Here is a 20378-nt window from a genome sequence, read left to right as displayed (position 1 = left end):
CAAAAATTCTTTGAAAGATGTCAGTGTGTTTTGGGGGGTTATTCCATCACACAAATCAAGGTCAGCTCACAGTCTCTGCATACGGAATATATAAGCACTAAGAGCTGTTAAAATAATTAACTCAGTTTAATGTGTGGAGTGACCATTTTCCTTTATTTACTTATGGACATTAAATGTAAAACAATTTGAACGAATATTTAACTATTTAGGAAGTTTATGCTCATAAGGTCTTCTGCATTAACTTGCCATCAGTCAGCAAAAATCTAACTGCATCTTAAGTTAGAAAGGGCCTTTCTCTTTCTCCTTAATTCAAATCAGGTGTCTTCCACTAAACTTTCGGAAAGATGAGTTAAAGGGAATTCACAAGGATCGAATGAAAATTGGAGCAAGTCTGGCTGATGTTGATCCAATGCAAATAGATTGTTCGGTAAGTATTTTTAGTTCCTTATGTCTGTGACATGTTTCCAGTGTTTATGAAAGCTTTCAATAACGTGTTGTTGACAACTACCTTGGTTTACAGTTTTTTCTCAAGCAATTTGAAAATTGCCCGTAACGGTTCCTTTGTGCTGACACACAATTTCTGGTGGAACCTTATTGAGGTTACAGCTTTCTTTAACATATAAAATGTGTTCTGTTGAATTTACCTTTAGGTACGGTTTGATGGTGTGGGTGGTCTTTCTGACCACATTTCAGCTTTAAAAGAGATGGTCGTTTTTCCATTGCTTTACCCAGAAGTCTTTGAGAGATTCAAAATTCAACCTCCAAGGTACCAGACATTGTTTAAAACTATAATTTCTAATTCACCCATTTTCAGGAGAATCTTCAACTGAGGTATCAATACGTTTCCATGATTCAAAATTTTTAGCAGTGTTGATGGGGATTTTTAGCAGTAGTAAAAAGTAATTTCTTAAAAATCGACAGAATCCAGAACATATGTAGGTTCAAAGATTTACTGTGTGTAGGGAGAATATACTTTAAAAGTGTCTTGCCTTTAAAAGGTGGGGTTGGGATGGTTTTGTTTTGAGTTCTATGTACAAGTCAACTTGATTAGTTTGTAAGAACAAATGAATCATCTTTAGTCAACTGTAATTTGTTGCTTGGAAGTCCAGTTGTCCCTCCCACAGTCTCTTTTTCAAGTGCTTAAGTATCAATTTCACAATTGATAGGACTGGCAACTAGAACCTTGCAGTGTTTGTTGTGCTTTGGCTACAATAAGAATCTGTCCACGTCTTACACAGCTAAATTAGTTGTGTGTTATAAAATGAAATTATTAAAGATTTAATTGTTAGCTTTCTATATACTTGGTCAGCAAAAGTCAATCATAGTATACTGAAATATGACTTTAAATTCTTTGCTTTCAGTACCTTTAAAAACATTACTGTCCTGATTTCAGTTGGGATAGAGTTAATTTTCTTCCTAGTAGCTTCTGTGGTTTGGATTTAGTGTGAGAACCATGTTGATAACACATAATGTTTCAGTTGTTGCTAAGTAATGTTTATAGTAAGTCAAGGACTTTTTCAGCTTCGCATAGAAGCTGAGAAGGGAGTGTGACAGGACATCGTGCTCAGTATATAAATGGGGGCTGGGCAGGGGACAGAGGTCTGCAATCACTGCTTGGGATGGGCTGGGAAATTGATCATCGGGTGGTGAGAGCAATTTGTGTTGTATCACTTTATTTTGCATATTCTTTTACCATTATTATTATTTTTCTCTTCTGTTACTGTTCCAGACTGTTTTTATCTCAGCCCATGAATTTGTTTTTCTTCTTTCTCTCCCTCTTCCCCTACCCTGTGGGGTAGGGGGGCAGTGAGTGAACAGCTCTGTGGTCCTAGTTGCTGGCCTGGGTTAAACCACAACAATTGCAAAGAATGAAAAGAAAAACTTTCAGTGTTTTGCTTCTTTATTAATTTTAATTCTTTTTGAAACATCAGTGTCTTGGCTTTTCTCATTGATGGCTATACTTACCTGGAATTGCAGAACACCCTCCTGGATTTAATCTTTCTCCTCATTTATCATCAGCAGTGGATGGTCTGGGATACCAAATCCAGTAACTTAAATCTTTTTAAGGGAGAATAAAATGCTTTACTATCAAATCTCGCCCTTTGTGAAAACAAGAATGAACATGCAGTGTATCATTGAAGAATGAACTGGTGATTCATAAGTTAGCCCAGTCTCAGATTCTGCACTGAATTTTGTTCTTGTTTGGCTCCACTGTGCTGTAATCACACCTGCCAGGTTGTCCGCAGTTTTGGAAGTGTCCTTCTGGGACACTGCAGTCTTTTCTTAAGGTTATATACATCTGCATTATCCATTTTATTCATTTCATTTACTGCTGTGTTGAATTGTGTAAGTATACAAAACTTAGATCTGTTTTGACTTTTCTCACACTTCAGCTGTTACTGCTATCTTATACATGATGTGTTTTGGTTAGAAGAGTTGTGTGTTTTAGGGATGGGGGTTGTAACAGGTACTTTTCCATGATGCTTTTTTCTTACGTTAATTTTTTTTTTAATTGCAGAGGCTGTCTATTCTATGGTCCTCCAGGGACTGGAAAGACACTGGTTGCTCGTGCACTTGCTAATGAATGTAGCCAAGGTGACAGGAGAGTAGCCTTTTTTATGAGAAAAGGTGCTGACTGCCTGAGTAAATGGGTAGGGGAATCTGAACGACAGCTTCGTTTATTATTTGATCAGGTAAAGTTGAAACATGCCATGTGTTCTTTATGATTTGTAACTGTAATTTTCTGTGGTCAATATCTTTAAGGAGAACTCACTTTTGTCATGTTTTGTCTGTTCCTTCCACTGAAGTGGCATTGTCAGTGTTTCCTTTTTCAGTGGGTTTTTAGGGGCTTGAAATTTTGCATGTATTGGGCAAGATTAATAAAACAAATGAGACAATCTCGCAAAGCAACCCCCCCACACCCCACCTCAAAAACCCACCAAAGTGAGCCACAAAAAAGTTTGCAGGAGGCAAAAGATGGTAGCTTTAGATTAGAAGGAAACAGATGCAGGCTGAAAGCATGGTAATTTAAATTCATAATGGAAGCTTGCTTCCAGAACCTGTAATTGAATTAAGTCCCAGCTCTGTTCTTGGTGGTTGCCAAATAGCTGTAAAAACTACTGGTATGATTTGTTTTCTGTCACCGAGTCTCAGTGGGTTGACATAGGCTGCTATCTTCTATTATTCGAGCCACTTACTCCATTACCTCAATTAGTAGAGATCCCTGATGCTAGTCTGAAAACTCTCTAGTTCCAGTGACTTTCCAACCATGATGCTTTTCATGCATTTTCTCTTTAAAATAGAGCTGGTTTACTCATGTGAACATTCCTGTGTTTTCATTCTAGGCCTACCAGATGCGACCTTCAATTATTTTCTTTGATGAGATAGATGGTCTTGCTCCTGTGCGGTCCAGTAAACAAGACCAAATTCATAGGTAGTATGTTTTTTTTTTTGTATCTGCATAGAAGCTGCTTGATCTTTGTGAAAAGAAGACCACAACCTATTTAACTTTATGTGACACATTCATTTATCCTGAAAACTAGTAATTCGATGCTACTAAACTTCAGATTATTTTTAAACAATAACTGAAAACAATTCACTAAGCTTGATATCATCACAAGGCATGTGTTACCTTATCTATTTTTTATGTCTTAAAATTAGTCTTTTGCTAATCAGTGTCTCATCAATTGAAAGCTTTTCCTTTTTGAGTGATCATTGGAGAAGGTTGTGTAGGACATAACTAAATTTACTAAACCAGTGCATGAAAATTATATTTTTCTGCTAGCTCTATTGTATCAACACTTTTGGCACTTATGGATGGCTTAGATAGCAGAGGAGAGATTGTGGTAATCGGAGCCACCAACAGACTGGATTCCATAGATCCTGCTTTACGAAGACCCGGACGCTTTGATCGAGAGTTCCTCTTCAGCTTCCCAAATAAAGAGGTCAGAACTTAAACTCAACCTTAATGCTAATGTGGCCAAGTCCATCTTTATAACAAAATCACAAGACACTGCAGTGTCACAGAGCAGTTAAAGTTAGAACCACTATTGTACAACTTGGTCAAAAGAGGGTTATCTGGAGAGGCTGTGTTGTACTGTGGATCTAGTACTGAATATATATGATTAAGATGATTTTGACACGTAGTTAGTTCAATAATTAGTTTTGGTTTCACTGTGACCAGCCAAGAAAATGGGTTGCTGCTGGTCACTGAAATGTTTAAGACAGAATGAATCTATGAATTAGCTATAAGTTATTGCTATCTCATCTTGAAAATGAAAGAAATGGTGTGCAGGTGAGAATTCCTTTGTGCTAACAAACACTTTTGTCAAGGCTGGTGCTGGAGAAAATTAAAATTTTTCGTTCCCAAAGCGGTTCATGTTTGCTTTTTTATTCAATCCACTTAATCTTAAGTGGCACTTTAACCCTGAAGTGCTCTTGCTCTTAGTTCTTGGTTAATGGCTGGATAGGGGATGTACCTGTGTTGGATTGTTCCCAGGATGGGTATCCTGGGAGATACCTTTAAGTATTTTAGGATCTGACATTCTTATTGGTACTTACTAACAGGGAGTTGGACAAAGATGTGAAGTACACTGCACAGCTGCAGGGCTTGGGAAGCTTCTAGTTCAATGGCTGTAGCTAAGCAATGGAAAAATAGGTATATAGCAACCAAAAAATATTGGGGGGCAGGGGGGATACCGTGCAAAACTGGAACCCTGTTTTTGTGGTTTTTCTCTGGCTATCACTGATATTCTTTTTTCTCTTATTAGCACTTTTTAGAAAAAGGATAAAATGCTTATTGAATTGAAGGCTACTAAAAGTGCACTAGACAGTGTATTTAACACAAACATTTGTCTCGAGTTTTTACCTGCTTTCAGGAACAGGAGAGGAGGTGCCGTGAAACAGATATAATACATGATTCCCCACTGTGGAAGAATTCTAGAAATCTGCCATAATTAATCTCTGTACCAGGAAATAATTAAATTAAAGTCTTGCTAAGATTAGAGATGAAGATAGGCAATGTGGATCAGTGATAGTAGTTTGAGTTACAATTATTGTTCTTTGTAGTAACTGTAGCAGTTTTTGAAAAGTAGTGCTAGGACTGTTTTGCTTGAATGAACTGGCAGAAAAGCAAATTTGACGAACTAATAACAGTATCACCATGAAATTTTACTAAATTTGAGATAATCTTTGATGAAAAATCTCAGTTTGCAGATAAGGTTTTTACTACATTTTTTTCCTCAGGATCATTAGGTCTCATACTTGGCAAAACTTACCTTTTATGGAAGCTATAAATGCCTTTATTCTACTGCAGGCCCCTAGAAAGAGTTTAATGTAACAAATTGAGAGTTATTAAATTTCCTGCTTCGAAAAGCAGAGAGCATTTTAACTGAACTTTAAAATACTGAAAAGTTTAACAGATAAGAAAAGTATTTGTAATAATGTGAGGGTTTGGGGTGTTTTGTGTTGTTTTGTTTTAAGAGGAAACCTAGGACAAACTAAAATGCAACCATTTTGTTTCCAGGCTAGAAAAGAGATTTTCAGGATTCATACACGAGACTGGACCCCTAAGCCATTGGACACATTTCTTGAAGAGCTAGCTGAAAAATGTGTTGGTAAGTTTGAAAACAAAGTGAGTTACTGCATGTGACTGAGTCCTAAGGAATCTGAGCTGGTACCAGGCAGTACCCGAGCTCTTATGCCTTGCTGCAGAGCGAGGCAGCTGGCACGCCTTTGGAGCAAAGTTACATGCTTCTTTCAATTTATTTTTTTTTTTTGTCTCTCAGAACATTGAATGGGGTTTGGCATCTTCCTCAGGATCAAAGTTTTGATTAGGAAGCTGCTTCATAAGCGCAGGACATCAGGCTGTGAGCCATGTAACAAAACTTCTTTGCATTGCAGTAACTCTTTAAGTTTTCTCTTAACCGGTTAATTTTTGGCTACATGCAAAGTCTTTCAGTGTTACACTTTGGAAACCTTGGCCTTGACATCCATGTTGCCCAAGACTGACATAACGCTTGATTCTTGTTTGTTTATTAGGATACTGTGGTGCTGATATTAAATCCTTATGTGCTGAAGCTGCCCTCTGTGCTTTGCGCCGCCGCTATCCTCAGATTTACAACAGTAGCGAGAAACTGCAGTTAGATGTTGCTTCTATTAAAATAACAGCAAAGGATTTTGTCATGGCTATGCAGAAGACTGTTCCAGCTTCACAGAGGGCTGTGGCTTCACCTGGGCGAGCGCTATCATCTATTTCAAAACCACTGCTTGAAAACACGCTAGCAAGAATTTTACAAGCCTTGCAGAGAGTATTTCCCCACACAGAGCTTGCACTAAAGAAGGACCAACAGCAAGGTATAACAATAACATTCACTTCTTTAAAACTCTGCCAAAGCAAAAACTTCTGATTTGTGCAATCAACATACACAAACCTCTCACTGTAGTGACAGTAGAATTTTACAATATGCATGTACGCACCTTTATTTTGGGAATATTGTGCATAGTTTTTATTCTGGATTCTAAACTGAAGTGCTGGATGGGAGCTGTGAATGACTCTCAATATGTAGTAGAGAAGTATGCGTTCTCTACTAAAGCACCTTGTTTCTGTCAGTAGCTTCCATAATTATCATTTGTAGAGATGTATCCTAAGGCTTAATGTACGAGTTACCTCTTCCAAAATAAAAGTTTAAGCTGGGGGAGAGGGGCATTTTTACAGGAATGCTTCTAATTCCTGTCTGAAGAATGTCAGGACAATGCAAGTATAAGTGGGTTAAGCTAAAGACTGGTTTTGCTATCATGATTTTTAACCACAGTCTCTTAATTTAAATGTTTGTGGAACACACTGTACATTTGCACGTGAGATCAGAATGTTTTAGTAGTGTATACTTTGGGGCTTGGCTTGCATAGCGTATGTGAGCTCACGCTCCTGACTGCATCAGCCCTGATCAGGTTTAGTCTGTCACTTGGTGAGAGCAAATAAATTTATAAACTCACTCCACTCCTGATTAATGGATATATGTGGTTAGTTATTATGCTAATCCCTTGAGAATATCCTACCAGTATGAGTCCCAGTAGAGATGGGAGATATTTTTTCATTGGTAAAATAGAGGCAGAAATACACCAACAAAAGAAAAGCAGAGAGGCTAGGGGATTGGTAATTGCATCCCCTCTCTGTTGTCTGCCTTCCATTACATCTTCCTTCAGTGATCTTTGAAGATCCTTATTTAGAAGATGTGTTGGTCTGTATATTCTGAGTCGTTAGTTTTGACAAATGGAAGTCTGTGGCCATCACATTCACTTAATTCACTCACTTCCAGTGGAGGAACCTGCTCCAGAAGGAAGTGGCCTTGTTGGGTTTTTCAAGTGTCTAGGAACTACAGAAGTTGTTCCTAATTATCTTTATTCTAAGCTAAAAAAACTCCCAAGTTTTCACTGACAGAGAGAGATACCTTATGCAAATCATGGGACTTAGGACACCTTTGTAGAGATTTGTGCAGTCTCCTTAGGTCTGTGGTAGGATGAACTCTTCAAAAAATAGCATTCAGCATGCACCCTCAAATGAAGAAATACAAGATAAGGGGTTTCCAGCACAGATTTAGAAGCTGTATTAATGCAAGAGTGAGATACAGACTATTCAGGAAAGTTAACAAACCTCTCTTATCTTTCAGACAGTTTAAATCATATTTTAAGAAATTATGCTGTTGACAGTGATGAGGAATCACCATCAATCTTTGAAGATAAGCCAATGCATAAAATGCCTGGTAGACAAAAGGAAAAATTCCTCAATTTTAGCAGGTAAATGTTTGTCCCCTTTTTGTTTATGTTTTTAAGATGGCTGGGTCTGTAAACAGTTTTGGTGTGAGGGGTAGTGGATGAAGGAGTAAAGTGTGTGTGTGTGGATGATCAATATTTGCAAGAAGTAAGTATGACTATCCAGCTGAGTACTAATATTCTAATAGAGTACATTGCCATAACCCATCAAACTGAACTGCCCAGCCCTCTTTTCCCAAGTTAAAGCGGTACACAGACTATTAGAACATGTTGATTTAATCCGTGGTATTACCCGAAAGACTCAAGACTGAAGAAATGTGCTGTCTGTCCTTCTAGCTAAAAAAAACCCTTTGGAATTGTGTTAGCCATCTTTTGGCCTTCTACCCTCCAAGATTGTTAAACCGGTAGCAAATTCTGTAGCAAAAACAAAATTGAGAAATGGTGTGTTAAAACATGGTGAGAAAAACTGAAACCATGTCTGCATTTTGTACCTTAACCCTACTAAATTTATGTTAACCTTTTGACATTTTAATGTAGAAGTCATATAAGCCAACAGTTGAAAGAATAGATAGTCATCACTGTTGTGTCCAGAAAGTCTTCTGACCTGCTGAGCTTGATTAGGTCTCTAGGATCTTTGACTTCAGCCCCTAAAGTTACAACAGTATTATGGTGGAAAAAACAAATGCTCTTCACAAATGTGTTTCATACTGCTAAAGCAAGACTACTAGGAGATTAATGCACAATTCAAAGTGAAACAATTAAAATTATTGAATAAAATAAATGTTATACATACTCACTGTACTGTTGTAATTTAACCAGTCCATTTGTGTACTTTTTTAGATAACAGCTAATATGTTTCAGTGCCCACGTTATTTTTTTTCTAGAAATACTGTTCTGCTCCTTCCTTCCCACCATCGCCAGTAACCATGGCCAAATTTCAGCTAAACTTGACAGATGTAAATATCTCAGTTACTTAAACTTAAGACCTACTGAAAATTGGTGTGTACGGGCAGCGAAGAGATCCAGATTGGTGTGTGCTGAGAGAGTGAGTTGTTATTCTCCCCCACATCAGGTTACTGACCAGTTGTTGTGTGTGTATTTAGCCGGACAGTCCTGCTGTGTGATTTAAGAGCTATTACTTAACCCAGACCAAAGAATAGCAGACACACTGGGGATTGGCAGGATTTCTTAGGGGAAGTATGGTACAAGTTTGTAAGAAAATCATAGAATCACAGAATGGTTTAGGTTGGAAAGGACTCTGAAGATCATCGAGTTCCAACCCCTCTGCCAGGGGCAGGGACACCTCCCACTAGACCAGGTTGCCCAGGGCCACGTCCAGCCTGGCCTTGAACCCCTCCAGGGATGGGGCCTCAACAGCCTCTCTGGGCAACCTGTTCCAGTGCCTTACAACCCTCAAAGTGAAAAACTTCTTCCTAATGTTTAATCTAAACCTGCCCTCTTCCAGTTTAAAGCCATTCCCCCTCATCCTATCACTACATGCCCTTCCCCAGCTCTCCTGTAGGTCCCCTTTCCGTACTGGAAGGCTGCAATAAGATTTCCCTGGAGCCTTCTCTTCTCCAGCTCTTTCAGAGTCTCCTCATAGGAGAGGTGCTCCAGCCCTCGGATCATCCTTGTGGCTCTCCTCTGGACACGCTCCAGCCGGTCCAAAATGGGCTTTGATAGTCTTCCTGATCACAGACTAGCTTATTATTTGCTGAAATATGGAGAGTATTTACCAAAAAATAAGAAAAAAGTGTATCGGAAAAAAACTTGAGCATCTGCATGCTTATTCATGCTTCATTTTTAAATTTGTTTTCTTCTTATTGTTCTAGAAATGCTTACTACCAGCCAACATCTTGCAGGCCACGGTTCTTACTAGTTGGAGAGCCAGGATATGGGCAAGCTTCTCATTTGGCACCTGCAGTAATACATGCCCTGGAAAAGTTTCCAGTTTATACACTAGACCTATCCGTTTTGTTTGTTAGCATCACGTCACCGGAAGAAACATGTGCACAGGTATCTTTTTTCCTCTTTGACCTCATAGGGTTCATGAACTGTATTTAAACTAGTTAATGGAGGTGGCCTGGTTTGAATGTGCTGTTATGTTTACTTCTCTCTCAAAATCCACTTTTCTTCTAGATTGCATGATACCGAATAAGGATGTTGTACGTGGCCATATTTTCCATTCCAAATTAAACAGTGAGGGTGTTGCTAGCAGCTCGGGAAGCTGGGAGGTGTTGCTCATAAACCCCTCTTTATGGCAAGAAATCCTGCCCGTCTCAGTGGGATCCAGAAAGTTGTTTTCATTACTTTTTAAGACTGTGCTCCCAGTAGATGGCTCCGCATCATCCTGAGTGCGTCATGCACTTTTTGTAGCCGCCTTTTTTGTTTATATTTGTAAGGCAATCAAGGTTTTGGGGGAAATAAGTGGGTTTTTTTTACATATACATATACAGCTTCTATTGCTGCTGCAGTATATGTAGTAAAAGCATTAAAATTCATGGAACACTTACATTTGTACACTGGTGTGTTTTTCTTAACTAGGAAAATTAAATATAAGCAGATTTAGTGCTGTTTTCCTTTTAGGCTGGAAATCCATTTCCATCACTGTATTAAAATATTTTGAGCTTTAGTTGCAGCATTTGAGAGCTGTACAAGTAAGGACGGACATTACATGACTGGATAATCATCTGTCACCTAAGAGGAACAATTCCTTCATTGTTACGTGATGGTTGCATCTGCGGTCATATAACTACCACGTCTGGTCACTGCCCAGATGTACCACAAGCACTTCCCATCTTGTGATGGAAACTCCCCGAATATTGATAACCTGAAAGGGTGCATGGAGAAATTTGTCACGCAAAAGGACTGTTGCCACTTCCCTCATGCAGTAGATGCAAGTCCTCTTCTGTGATTGAGGCAACAGCTCTGTAGCCAACGGCTTGTGCTCTTCAACGCACGTAATCTGGTCTAAAGGATGCTTTGGTAGTGAGAAGCTGTGAGTGATTAAGCTGTTTAGGCAGGCTGAAGACTGGTCACCTCTTATAAAATGTACTTGAAATTATGAATTGTAACCAGGCTTCTTTTACAGTGTCAGCTCTCATCTTTTCACATAGGTATTTAACCAGGCTTCTTTTACAGTGTCAGCTTGCATCTTTTCACATAGGTCTTTGTTTAGCCTGTGCTCCAGACTGACTTGGATATGTGCCCGCTCTGAAGTGAAAATGGTGCAGTGGCAGTCATGTAGCAATTTACCCAGATTAATAGCTGAAGGGTCAGTCTTGTTTTTTTCAGGCACACCAGCTGAGTTGTGAGGCTTTTTAAGTGTTATCTTGCACCTAAGTAGTTTTGAAATCAGGCAGAGATACAAGTCTGTTTCTGTCTGCTAGCAACATCTGTATTTGAGTCAGAGTGAAAATTTTACCTTATTGTTAAGGAGTTGTTCTTTTGTTGGTTTGTTTTGATGTTTTGGCTTCACGTACTCCTATTGCATAAGATAGTTTGACAGATATGTAGTTATTTATTAGCCTATTCTACATGGTTTAATTTTCTTAACCAAGCTTTCATTTTGTCAGTTGATGCGAGAAGCTCAAAGAACAGCACCAAGTATAATTTATATCCCACATATCCATTTGTGGTGGGAGTCTGTTGGAGCTACATTGAAAGCTACTTTTACAACACTACTGCAGAACATTCCAACATTTGCTCCAGTTTTGCTGCTTGCAACATCTGATGTATGTCACACAGATCTCCCAAAAGAGGTATTTCTGTCAATACTTTACTTACTTTTTAATTCTTTGTCTTGTTAATTTATAAATACTTTAAGCATTGGAGTACTGTGCACATTTAAGCAAACTCATACTGTTGTTACTTAGGCACCCCAACCAGGTCTCTTAAAATCTGCTTAGACAAAACAATGCTCAAAACATGTGTCTAAAGTGTTTTCTGAGTAAAGAGATTGACTTTGACCCAACTTTTTCCCCCTTCTCACACACTCATGCTCAGACAGATGTATAAATTTACTTCAGACAATAATTCCAGTGACTTCAAGGTGGCTAGATGTGTACTTAGTCAATTATATATGGTGCTTGAAATGTAAATAGGCAAAAGATATTTTTACTGAAAAAATATGGTGGTCACAATGATGGAATTTAATTTTAAAACTAAATTTTTTTTAATAAAATTTTCAGTTTCTTCACATAGGTGAAAGCTTTACAAATTAAAACACTAAGTTCCAACTTCTGTTTAAGTAATTTGGAAATAAATTTTTAGTTGTATTCCTTAACAAAATTCAGTAAGCGTCCATGCTTAGCTTTCTAGACGTCTGAGAGTGTGCATTAAAGGTAGGTGTTCAAAATGTGAATATGCTTCTCTGATTATTTTGTCTCAGTTATAACAGAGGGTCTTACCTAGATGTGTTTATCATCAAATGCTTTGAAAGGTCTTAACTTTCTACAGAAGTTTTTATACCATTAATAAATTACTTTCAAAAGGTATGGAAGGAATTTCAATACTTATTTTAGAAGTAGAGATTGAAAAATGGAGTAAAACTTGGGAGTATGTAACTTCAGACACCTCATTTAAATTAATTTTTAAAAAAAAAAAACAAACCGACCTTACCAAAAAGCCCGCACTTGTCTGCTGAACTCTGCCCGTTCCCTCTGTAGCTGCCGTAAAGATTCAAACTAAAGGACAGCGAGGCAGGTCAACAGAAAATATGTAGTCTTGGAGGTGGTGAATGTGACCTCTTTTATCAGTGTATCGTATGGTCCCTTCATTGAGCTTTAACCCTGGAGGTGTTCCTCAGAGAAGATATTTTAATTTGCTATGCTAACCTGGGAGAATCTAGCCTTTTAAGGCCAAGAAGATAACTTTTCAGAGTTTGTCTTATCCAGATGATTATTCAGTTTAATTTAGAAAGTTAGTCATCTTTTTGGAATAGAATGTGAATTTGTATGGCCTTGTGTATGAAATATCTTTTCTCCTTATGCTTCAGATAAAAGAATTGTTTATTAATGACCATAAAGAAGTTTTCAAAATCCAGTTGCCTAATAAGGAAGAAAGAAGAGCGTTTTTTGAGGACTTAGTTGTAAATCAAGCTGCTAAACCTCCTGCATCAAAAAACAGCGCAGGTGAGGATATTCTGCATATAAAACTTTGCTACCTGTAAGTTCATAGCTATACAGTATTTTCTTTGGTGGCAATTTTCTACCAGTTTTTCATACGCTTGTATTTGAGTACCACAGATTGACTAAAAGTTTCTGATTAATTTAAGCATGGCGGCCACTGGAAGTACTGCCTGTAGCACCGCCGCCTAAGCCTCGACAGCTGACAGAGGAAGAAATAAGACAGCTGGAGGAACAGGAGGAGGATATGTTGCGTGAACTTAGAATTTTCTTAAGGGATGTGACTCATAGACTTGCTGTTGACAGACGTTTCAGAGCATTTACAAAGCCTGTTGACCCAGAGGAGGTAAATTAGTGTTGATCTGTAGTGCCGTTTTATCAGTGTGTATTCATAATTTCTCTGTGTGTGTATTTCTCAGTGTATGTGTGCTTTTTATAAGCAGGTTTATCTTTGTTTTTAGGACCCTGCTATTCTGATTTTTCAAAAATCAGGAAGTGAATTTTGCTTTTACTTTTGCTGACTCCTTGAGGCTTTCAAATGTATGTCATTCAAGTATTCACTGAAAGCCCCGGGTTCCTTCTGAAACATCTTTAGAATATTTCAATGTGAAGGGACCTACAATGATCATCTAGTCCAACTGCCAGCACAGTTTGCTCATGAGAAGACTTTGATACGTAGGCAAGTTACAGCACTGAAAAGCAGAGACATCTCTTTCTTTATAATTATAAACAGTATCTATAGGACTGTTTTAATAAAGCCTAAAGCTCTTTAATTGACTGTCAGTAGTTTCTGTGAGAACAGGGTAGAAGCAGCAGTTTTTACAATAAATTTTAAGATTCTATTCTCTGTGTCAGCTGGAGCTCCTCAGTATAAGATCAACCATAAGGGCTGTGTGGTTTCTTTTTCCTCCCATACGCTTCTTCTCTTTCTCTCAGTTTATTGAGTAAGTCTAAGCCAGGGGCATATACTTCAAAGTCAGCTGTAGTTTTAATATAGCTTTGCATTTCAGCAGAGTCCTCTTCCCGTAAGTGTCCACTGGCTTGTCTTTCCCTTTACTTGTATTTTCCCAGATGTGAATAATCTAAACAAACATAGATGTCCTCATCGAAACTAGTCATTAGGCTCCTTTTATGGTCCGAGTAAAGAAATCGGTACCTCTGGGTCCAGTTATCTCATTCTAAAGTAGATGTCTAGCACAGATACTTCAAAGGTGCAATTCCTGCAGCCCTTTTCTTGCTGCCAACAACAAAGGGAGTCTTGGGTGACTTCACCAAGAAAGGTTTCCTTGCTGTGATTTTCTGAAGCAAAGTGAAACGAATCCTACTTTGTGTGTCTGTTCCCTTCTCTGCCCCTTCTCTTTTTTTTCTCCCCCCCCCCCTTCTGGTCTGTCTCTTCAAAGCCAGTTGAAATAGCCCTTCTATTTTCCAGAAACTAACTGATGAATTTCTACATCTTTGGATATGTCATAAATATTTTGGGTTTTTAAGAAGTCCTTTATTTGACTTTATTAAAATAATTAATTTTGGTAGATACTGTGTGAAATCTCTGAGCATGTATATTTCATTTGTAGGTACCTGATTATGATGCAGTTATTAAACAGCCCATGGACCTTTCAGCAGTTCTCTCTAAGATTGACTTGCACCAGTACCTAACTGCAGGAGATTTTCTAAAAGACATTGATCTGATCTGTAGCAATGCTTTAGAGTACAACCCAGATAAAGATCCTGGAGGTGAGGATGTGTTTTTATTGCTAATTTGGAAAAATTTAAAATGTATAAATTCATAAATATTGTCTGTGGACAGTAGACTTGGGATTAGATCATTTTAAACATCCACAGAGAGCATTTCTTGTCAGGTTGTAAATGTTGTAGCATTAAACTACTTGGGCATGAAATTGTGGTAGAAATGTCGATCGGTAACTAGTGCCTTTGCTTTAATAATTAACTTTTATGTTGTTATGCCGAAAATACTGAGATAACCTTTCAGAACCTACCTATGAAAAGAGCAAAATCTTTCTAAGTAATCAAAAATCAAGGATTTCATTGGCTGGTAGCAAATACTCAGTTCTGACTGTAAAATTTCAGATCGTCTCATTAGGCACAGAGCTTGTACTTTGAGAGATACTGCATATGCCATAGTGAGGGAAGAAATGGATGAAGATTTTGAACAACGCTGTGAAGAAATTAAAGAATCACGTAAGAAAAGAGGTATGTTCCTTGGCGCAAAGGATTTTAAGACTTGTCTCAATATTTGTAACTAACAAAGCAAGACATAATTCTTTGCTATCTGTTCTTTATTGCAAGGCTGTAGCTCTTCAAAGTATGCTCCGTCTTACTACCATGTAATGCCAAAGCAGAACTCTTTTCCTGGGTGTAAGAAAACAGATTCAAAGTGTAACGAAAAAACGAAGATGCCAGCAGCACCTGTAGATTCCAGTACGCCCCGCTGTAACGGCAAGTTGCATTTTATTCAGACTTTATTGGAGAAAGTGCTAAAGTCACTGATACCCTCTCTGTTCTTGTGATATAAGAGGTGTCTGTAATGCCTGGTTCTTCGTGCCAGAGGCATTACATTCTTTAATTTGCTTCAAAATCTGAGATAAATCCAGACATCATTCATTCAATACGGTTATGAAGTTCAAGTACAGTGGTTGTTTACATTATAAGACACTGGCCTTGATGGCCCAACTGACATTTAATGGATCCTAAATTGCTACCTTTTGATTTCAAGTGTGTTGTACATGGCGGGTTCTGAATACTTGGTTTTAGTTATATGAAACAGTATTTTTCCCTTCCTTGCCCTCAAATGCTAAACTCTGTGCCACCTCTTACTGTGATTTCCAATTGAAGGGGGAAAGAAGAAAAAATAGGGGACCAATAATAATAGATACGTAAAGGAAAGATCATAATTTCCTCACTTTTCCTGTGAAAAGGACATGAAAAAACAAAGGGACTTGGGTCTCTTTCAGTTAAAATGCATGACATGGTGTGAAGTTTCCTTGTCTCACTGGCATGACTGGGAATTTTGCCATTGACTTCACCCATATGCTTTGTGCAGTTCTCTGTGAATACAGAGAATGGTGGGGTGTCCTGAAAGGCAAAAACGTGAAGTTTGTTTTAAATAAGGTTAACTGAATCAGGAAGTGTGAGGTGTAAGTCTTTACTGACATCTTTTTCTCCAGCAAATATTGCGTTGTCTCTTTAACTCTACCCAACGTGTGTTTAGCTTTTGAAGTTTACGGCTTTATAACAGATTTGAAGAAGGGCTTGTCTCCAGATGGTTTTCTGTTGTTCATCTATATTAGATCACATAATAAGATAGTAAGCAACTTCACCTAATAACCATATTCTGCAGTAATACATCCTATCTAAAGTAAGAATTTTCTGCTTATAAAATCTTGAAGCTGATGGTTTTGTGAATGAAAATCTGTAGCTGGCATTTTAAAATCTAATAGCAAATTTATCACATTAACTTGCAACTCTTTCCTTTTTTAGACCTAGCTAGGGAGACAGACAATGGTACTTGATCTCCTTCCATCATTTTCCTTGTAAGTAAAGTAAGATGAGGATGCTGGATTTTGAAGGAAGAACTGGTTTGGTAATGTTTTGGATTACTTTTTCTGATAACTCTTTGTAGATATGTCAAAAAGAAAACGCAGAAAGAACAAAGGGTCTTCAAGTATTGCAATAAAGAGGAGGAATTTTCAGTTCAATAAGGAGAATAAAGTTCCAGAAGACCAAAATGAAGTGGACAGTGATGAAGAACCTCCAGAAAAACATGTTTCTAACATGGTTCGTACTGAAGTTGAGTCCACGCAGGATTCTTCTATGGAAGAAAATGAAAACGTACTTCAAGAACGACAGAAAAATGGGAATGAAAATAAGTCTGGGACAGAAAATGAGAGAGAGAGAGTTCTCCTTGTGGCTAAATCTGCTTCTGAAAAGAAGAGTGTCATGCTTCCTGAACATTCAGACCTAAGAAAGGAGAGTGAAATGCTGGATTGCCAAATAGCAGAAAGTTCTGAAGATGGAGATTCAAATGGTAAGCGAAAAGGTCAAACAGGTCATTTAGCTCCTTTTTCCTCCTGAGGAGGTTTACACTATTTATTAAGTTTTAGCCTTCTTTAATTCCATTCTGTTACTTCTGTTGTATCTCTCTAAAATCAGCACATAGTGCTTCTTGCATAATGATGCTGCCCCTCTAGTTATTCTAGCCAAACTCGTGTTTTTCTGCAGCTGCTGCTTTTTTTGATCCTGAAGTTTGTTTTTCAAATGGCACTTAATTGAAAAACAATCGTTGACTTTCTTGTTTGAGTAGCATAAGTTTAAAAGCTGTACTTCAAGCAGTGTGGAGCCAGTGTCACATGTGGAATAGAAGACTGAAGTCCTAATGTTTGCAATGTAAAATGTGTTTCCTAACCTAAATTACTTTGGAGTTTTACTGTGTAGTGCTGTAATGGCAATGTGACTGGTTTTACCCCTGGTTTTACCCTGCCATTTTCTCTAATGCTTTCTTTTGTGTCTGAGTTTCTAATTTTTATAGAGCAGTGACTTTTGCCAGAAAGAATGTAAAAGTCAAGCATTTCTCAGTGAAAAAATGGTAACAGTTCTGTCTCTGTCATCACAGAGAGAGACTGTATTCCAGGTACAGGATACTTCACTGATACTATATTCCAGATAAAGAGGAATACTGACTTAAGAAATTTGTGTCACTCTAGATTCGTGGGTACACTGTATGACTCGTGCAAGACGTTCTCGGATAGAAGAGCAACAGCTGGTGCGTGCTGAGAAAGCAACGGAAATCCTCACGCAGCCAGTGATTGTGGACTACTGTGAGCTCAAAGTAAGCCTTATTTCAATTTTGTTAATACTGAAGTAGGACATTTTCTTGCTACGTGTACAGTTGTAAATTAAATCAGTTGTTAACCAATGCCAATTAAAACAAATTATGGGAAGGATATATAGCTTGTGAAATAATTGAACCTGTAATGAAATATGACTGTTGTGTTTCCACACCTGGGGTAGACTGCTGCTCTTGCTTTTGGTGAACTAAATTTTAGGAGACTGGGTTCTCTTCCTAATTTTTAATTTAAAAGGGCCTGTTGAATTTTCAAATAGCCCACTAACAACCTGCTAGTACTGTTGGTTATTAATGTCTTAACAGTTTTTATAATGGGTTTGGGGGGGTTGGTTTAGTTTCTGCATGTTTTCATTTATTAGGAACCTAAAAAGGACCTTTATTTCTAGCACTGATGACTTGGTTAGCAGGTTGACCTGAAGCTCATAATGGATAAAATACTAATACCTACTTTTCTGAAATTCTTTCAAAATCCAGTGTTAGAATTTTGCATTCATACAGTTACAGTGTTATAAGGGTTTTCCAGTCCCTTGTAGGAGAGCAGTTGCTATCCTAGGCTACAGCTGGGGAAAGGGCTAAAAATGGGCTTAGCTGCAGGGGGTAAAAGAGGTTCCTTTGCATGAATTGGAGAGGTGGAACAAGGACCTGATCTTCAGGGAATACTGCAGTGAAGAAAATAAGGAAAATTGCTAGGTTGGAGTCCTGGAAGTTGGCCAAAGCAGAGGAGGGCTGCTGTTTACCTGCCATCATGAGAAAGGGAGTGTTTCCGTGTCTCCCATGGATGTTTCTCCTGTGTGGGAAGAATGTGACCAGATAGGAATCCCCTTTGGTGAAGGGGCTTGTCTACACAATTTCTGTCACATTTTTAAGCTGTGACCTAATTTGTAGAGGTGAAATTAACTTTTTAGAGCTGGCTTCCTAAGGAAGCATATTTCGGGTGATTTTGTTGTTCATGTCTGCCTGTATATGTAGGGAAGCCACAAGTTTTTCATAGGGTTGGAGTGGTAATAGCATGTGCTCTGAAGTTATTGCCCACTGCAGAAATAGTATGGTAGAACCCATATGTATGTTTCAGCTATGGGGAGAGCTACCATCATGAAATGTGTCTTTTAGAAAACTTTTTTCGTTAACATGGGTGCCATTGGAACTAGCTGCTCGTGCCAAAGAGCCTCTTTGGAACCCATCTGCAGTGAATAAGCCAGGTGAACCTCCAAAATGTAGCTGCTTGGGTTTGTTTGAGGGATTTTTTTTGTCTGTTTGTTCATTTATTTGTTTCGTAATAGGCCTAGAATTTTATAAACATTTAGAAGAGCATGCAGTCATCTATGTGGCAGCAATTAGAAACAGTTTCACACGGGATGTTGACCATACGCCTCGGTCACCTCCTACCTTTTCTGTTTGCAGCAGGTGCAAGCACGCTGCATGGGTTTCGTGCATCTTATCTGCATGCTGTATAGAATGAAGTTGAGGGGAATACTCAAATTTTATGCTAGCTGATCTGAGGGAGGCAGAGTTTGATGACATGCAGTTGCGAGGCAGTAATGCTTTCATTTGGTATGGCTGCTCCCTTAAGCTACATCTTCAGTATGTGTGCTGTGTCAGGCTGGGAACAGCCACAGCAGTGGAAGAAGGTGCTGCCACTAGCTTGTTACCATTGCTTTCCCAGAGATAATCACCTTCACATCTTTGGTAATTTGTTAAAGGCAGAGTCACTTTTCAGTTTAAAGGTAGGAGCTGACTGATCTAACTTTGCTTCCTGATCTGCTTCAGGCACTTGAGCCGTGTGTTCTGCCAGCAGAGTTGCAGGCTCTGTACCCGTTCAGCTAATGGGTAAAGGTGAGCACTTACGGATGCTTCCATTTCCAGCCAGCACAGCTGTATCTAGATCTGTAGCCTGGCTTCCAAAGATCCATTTTACAGTGCCCTGCATTGCAGCAACAGCTTCTCTAATGAAATACAACAGTGGCTTTGCTGTGGCAGCAACTCTACAACAAAGTGGATTGTGTCATTCCCTGCTGTTCTGGAAGCAGTTGATTCGCAATTGTGATCATTGATGTGATAGATTGATTAGTAATAAAATACTGTCTGAAACTTAAGCCTTCCTTTTCTCTGAAGTACGAAAAATCAACTAATTTTCTCCAGTTAAATCTTGGGAGGTATTTAATCTGTTCTCTGAAGTGTCACTCATATTTTATATTACAGTATAAGAAAGTAGGATGTCACTTGTGTTGTATTGTTATTTGTTTTGTTTAGCTTCTGAAAACATAAAGAGCCTATTCAAAGGATCTTGCGCTATCCTAAACTTGTAGTTTCCATTTTTTTCTTCAGCAACTGTTGCATTTTGTCACTGTGATAACTAAGAACTTCAATATATTTCACTTGGAAAAACTCTACGCTGTTCTTAGTCAGTGCATTTACCAGCATCGGGAAGATTATGACAAAACCGAATTACTGAAGGTAAACTCTTTGTCTTATAGCACTTTCTGTCACTGTTATGCATGTCTGTGTTATGCATATGTATGTGTGCACTCCAGGCATCATGCTTATTTAGCATTACTCTTTACTGATTAGTTGCCTGTGTTACAAGACTTTTTCATTTCACTCTGGAAGACATTTATCCATAT

At 38.3% G+C, this 20378-nt stretch overlaps 1 protein-coding gene across 1 annotated transcript in view; it reads left to right on the top strand.

The window, feature by feature from the left end:
* ATAD2 (ATPase family, AAA domain containing 2) overlaps window positions 1–20378 on the top strand; it is a 32408-nt gene that overhangs the window by 10660 nt on the left and 1370 nt on the right. The window contains exons 9-26 of the mRNA XM_009881000.1: window positions 319–427; window positions 651–766; window positions 2519–2693; window positions 3345–3433; window positions 3785–3944; window positions 5525–5615; window positions 6040–6354; window positions 7668–7794; window positions 9603–9786; window positions 11346–11531; window positions 12767–12902; window positions 13046–13242; window positions 14468–14627; window positions 14982–15104; window positions 15201–15350; window positions 16534–16938; window positions 17615–17739; window positions 20083–20211. Coding sequence (XP_009879302.1) covers window positions 319–427; window positions 651–766; window positions 2519–2693; window positions 3345–3433; window positions 3785–3944; window positions 5525–5615; window positions 6040–6354; window positions 7668–7794; window positions 9603–9786; window positions 11346–11531; window positions 12767–12902; window positions 13046–13242; window positions 14468–14627; window positions 14982–15104; window positions 15201–15350; window positions 16534–16938; window positions 17615–17739; window positions 20083–20211 — 2977 coding nt within the window. The remainder of the gene's footprint in view (window positions 1–318; window positions 428–650; window positions 767–2518; window positions 2694–3344; window positions 3434–3784; window positions 3945–5524; window positions 5616–6039; window positions 6355–7667; window positions 7795–9602; window positions 9787–11345; window positions 11532–12766; window positions 12903–13045; window positions 13243–14467; window positions 14628–14981; window positions 15105–15200; window positions 15351–16533; window positions 16939–17614; window positions 17740–20082; window positions 20212–20378) is intronic.

The sequence above is a fragment of the Charadrius vociferus genome, unplaced genomic scaffold, assembly GCF_000708025.1.
Source record: "Charadrius vociferus isolate BGI_N301 unplaced genomic scaffold, ASM70802v2 scaffold2, whole genome shotgun sequence".
In the NCBI taxonomy this organism is placed as follows: Eukaryota; Metazoa; Chordata; class Aves; order Charadriiformes; family Charadriidae; genus Charadrius; species Charadrius vociferus.
The sequence above is the reverse complement of the archived record's forward strand: the minus strand, read 5'-3'. Positions and strand labels throughout refer to the sequence as shown.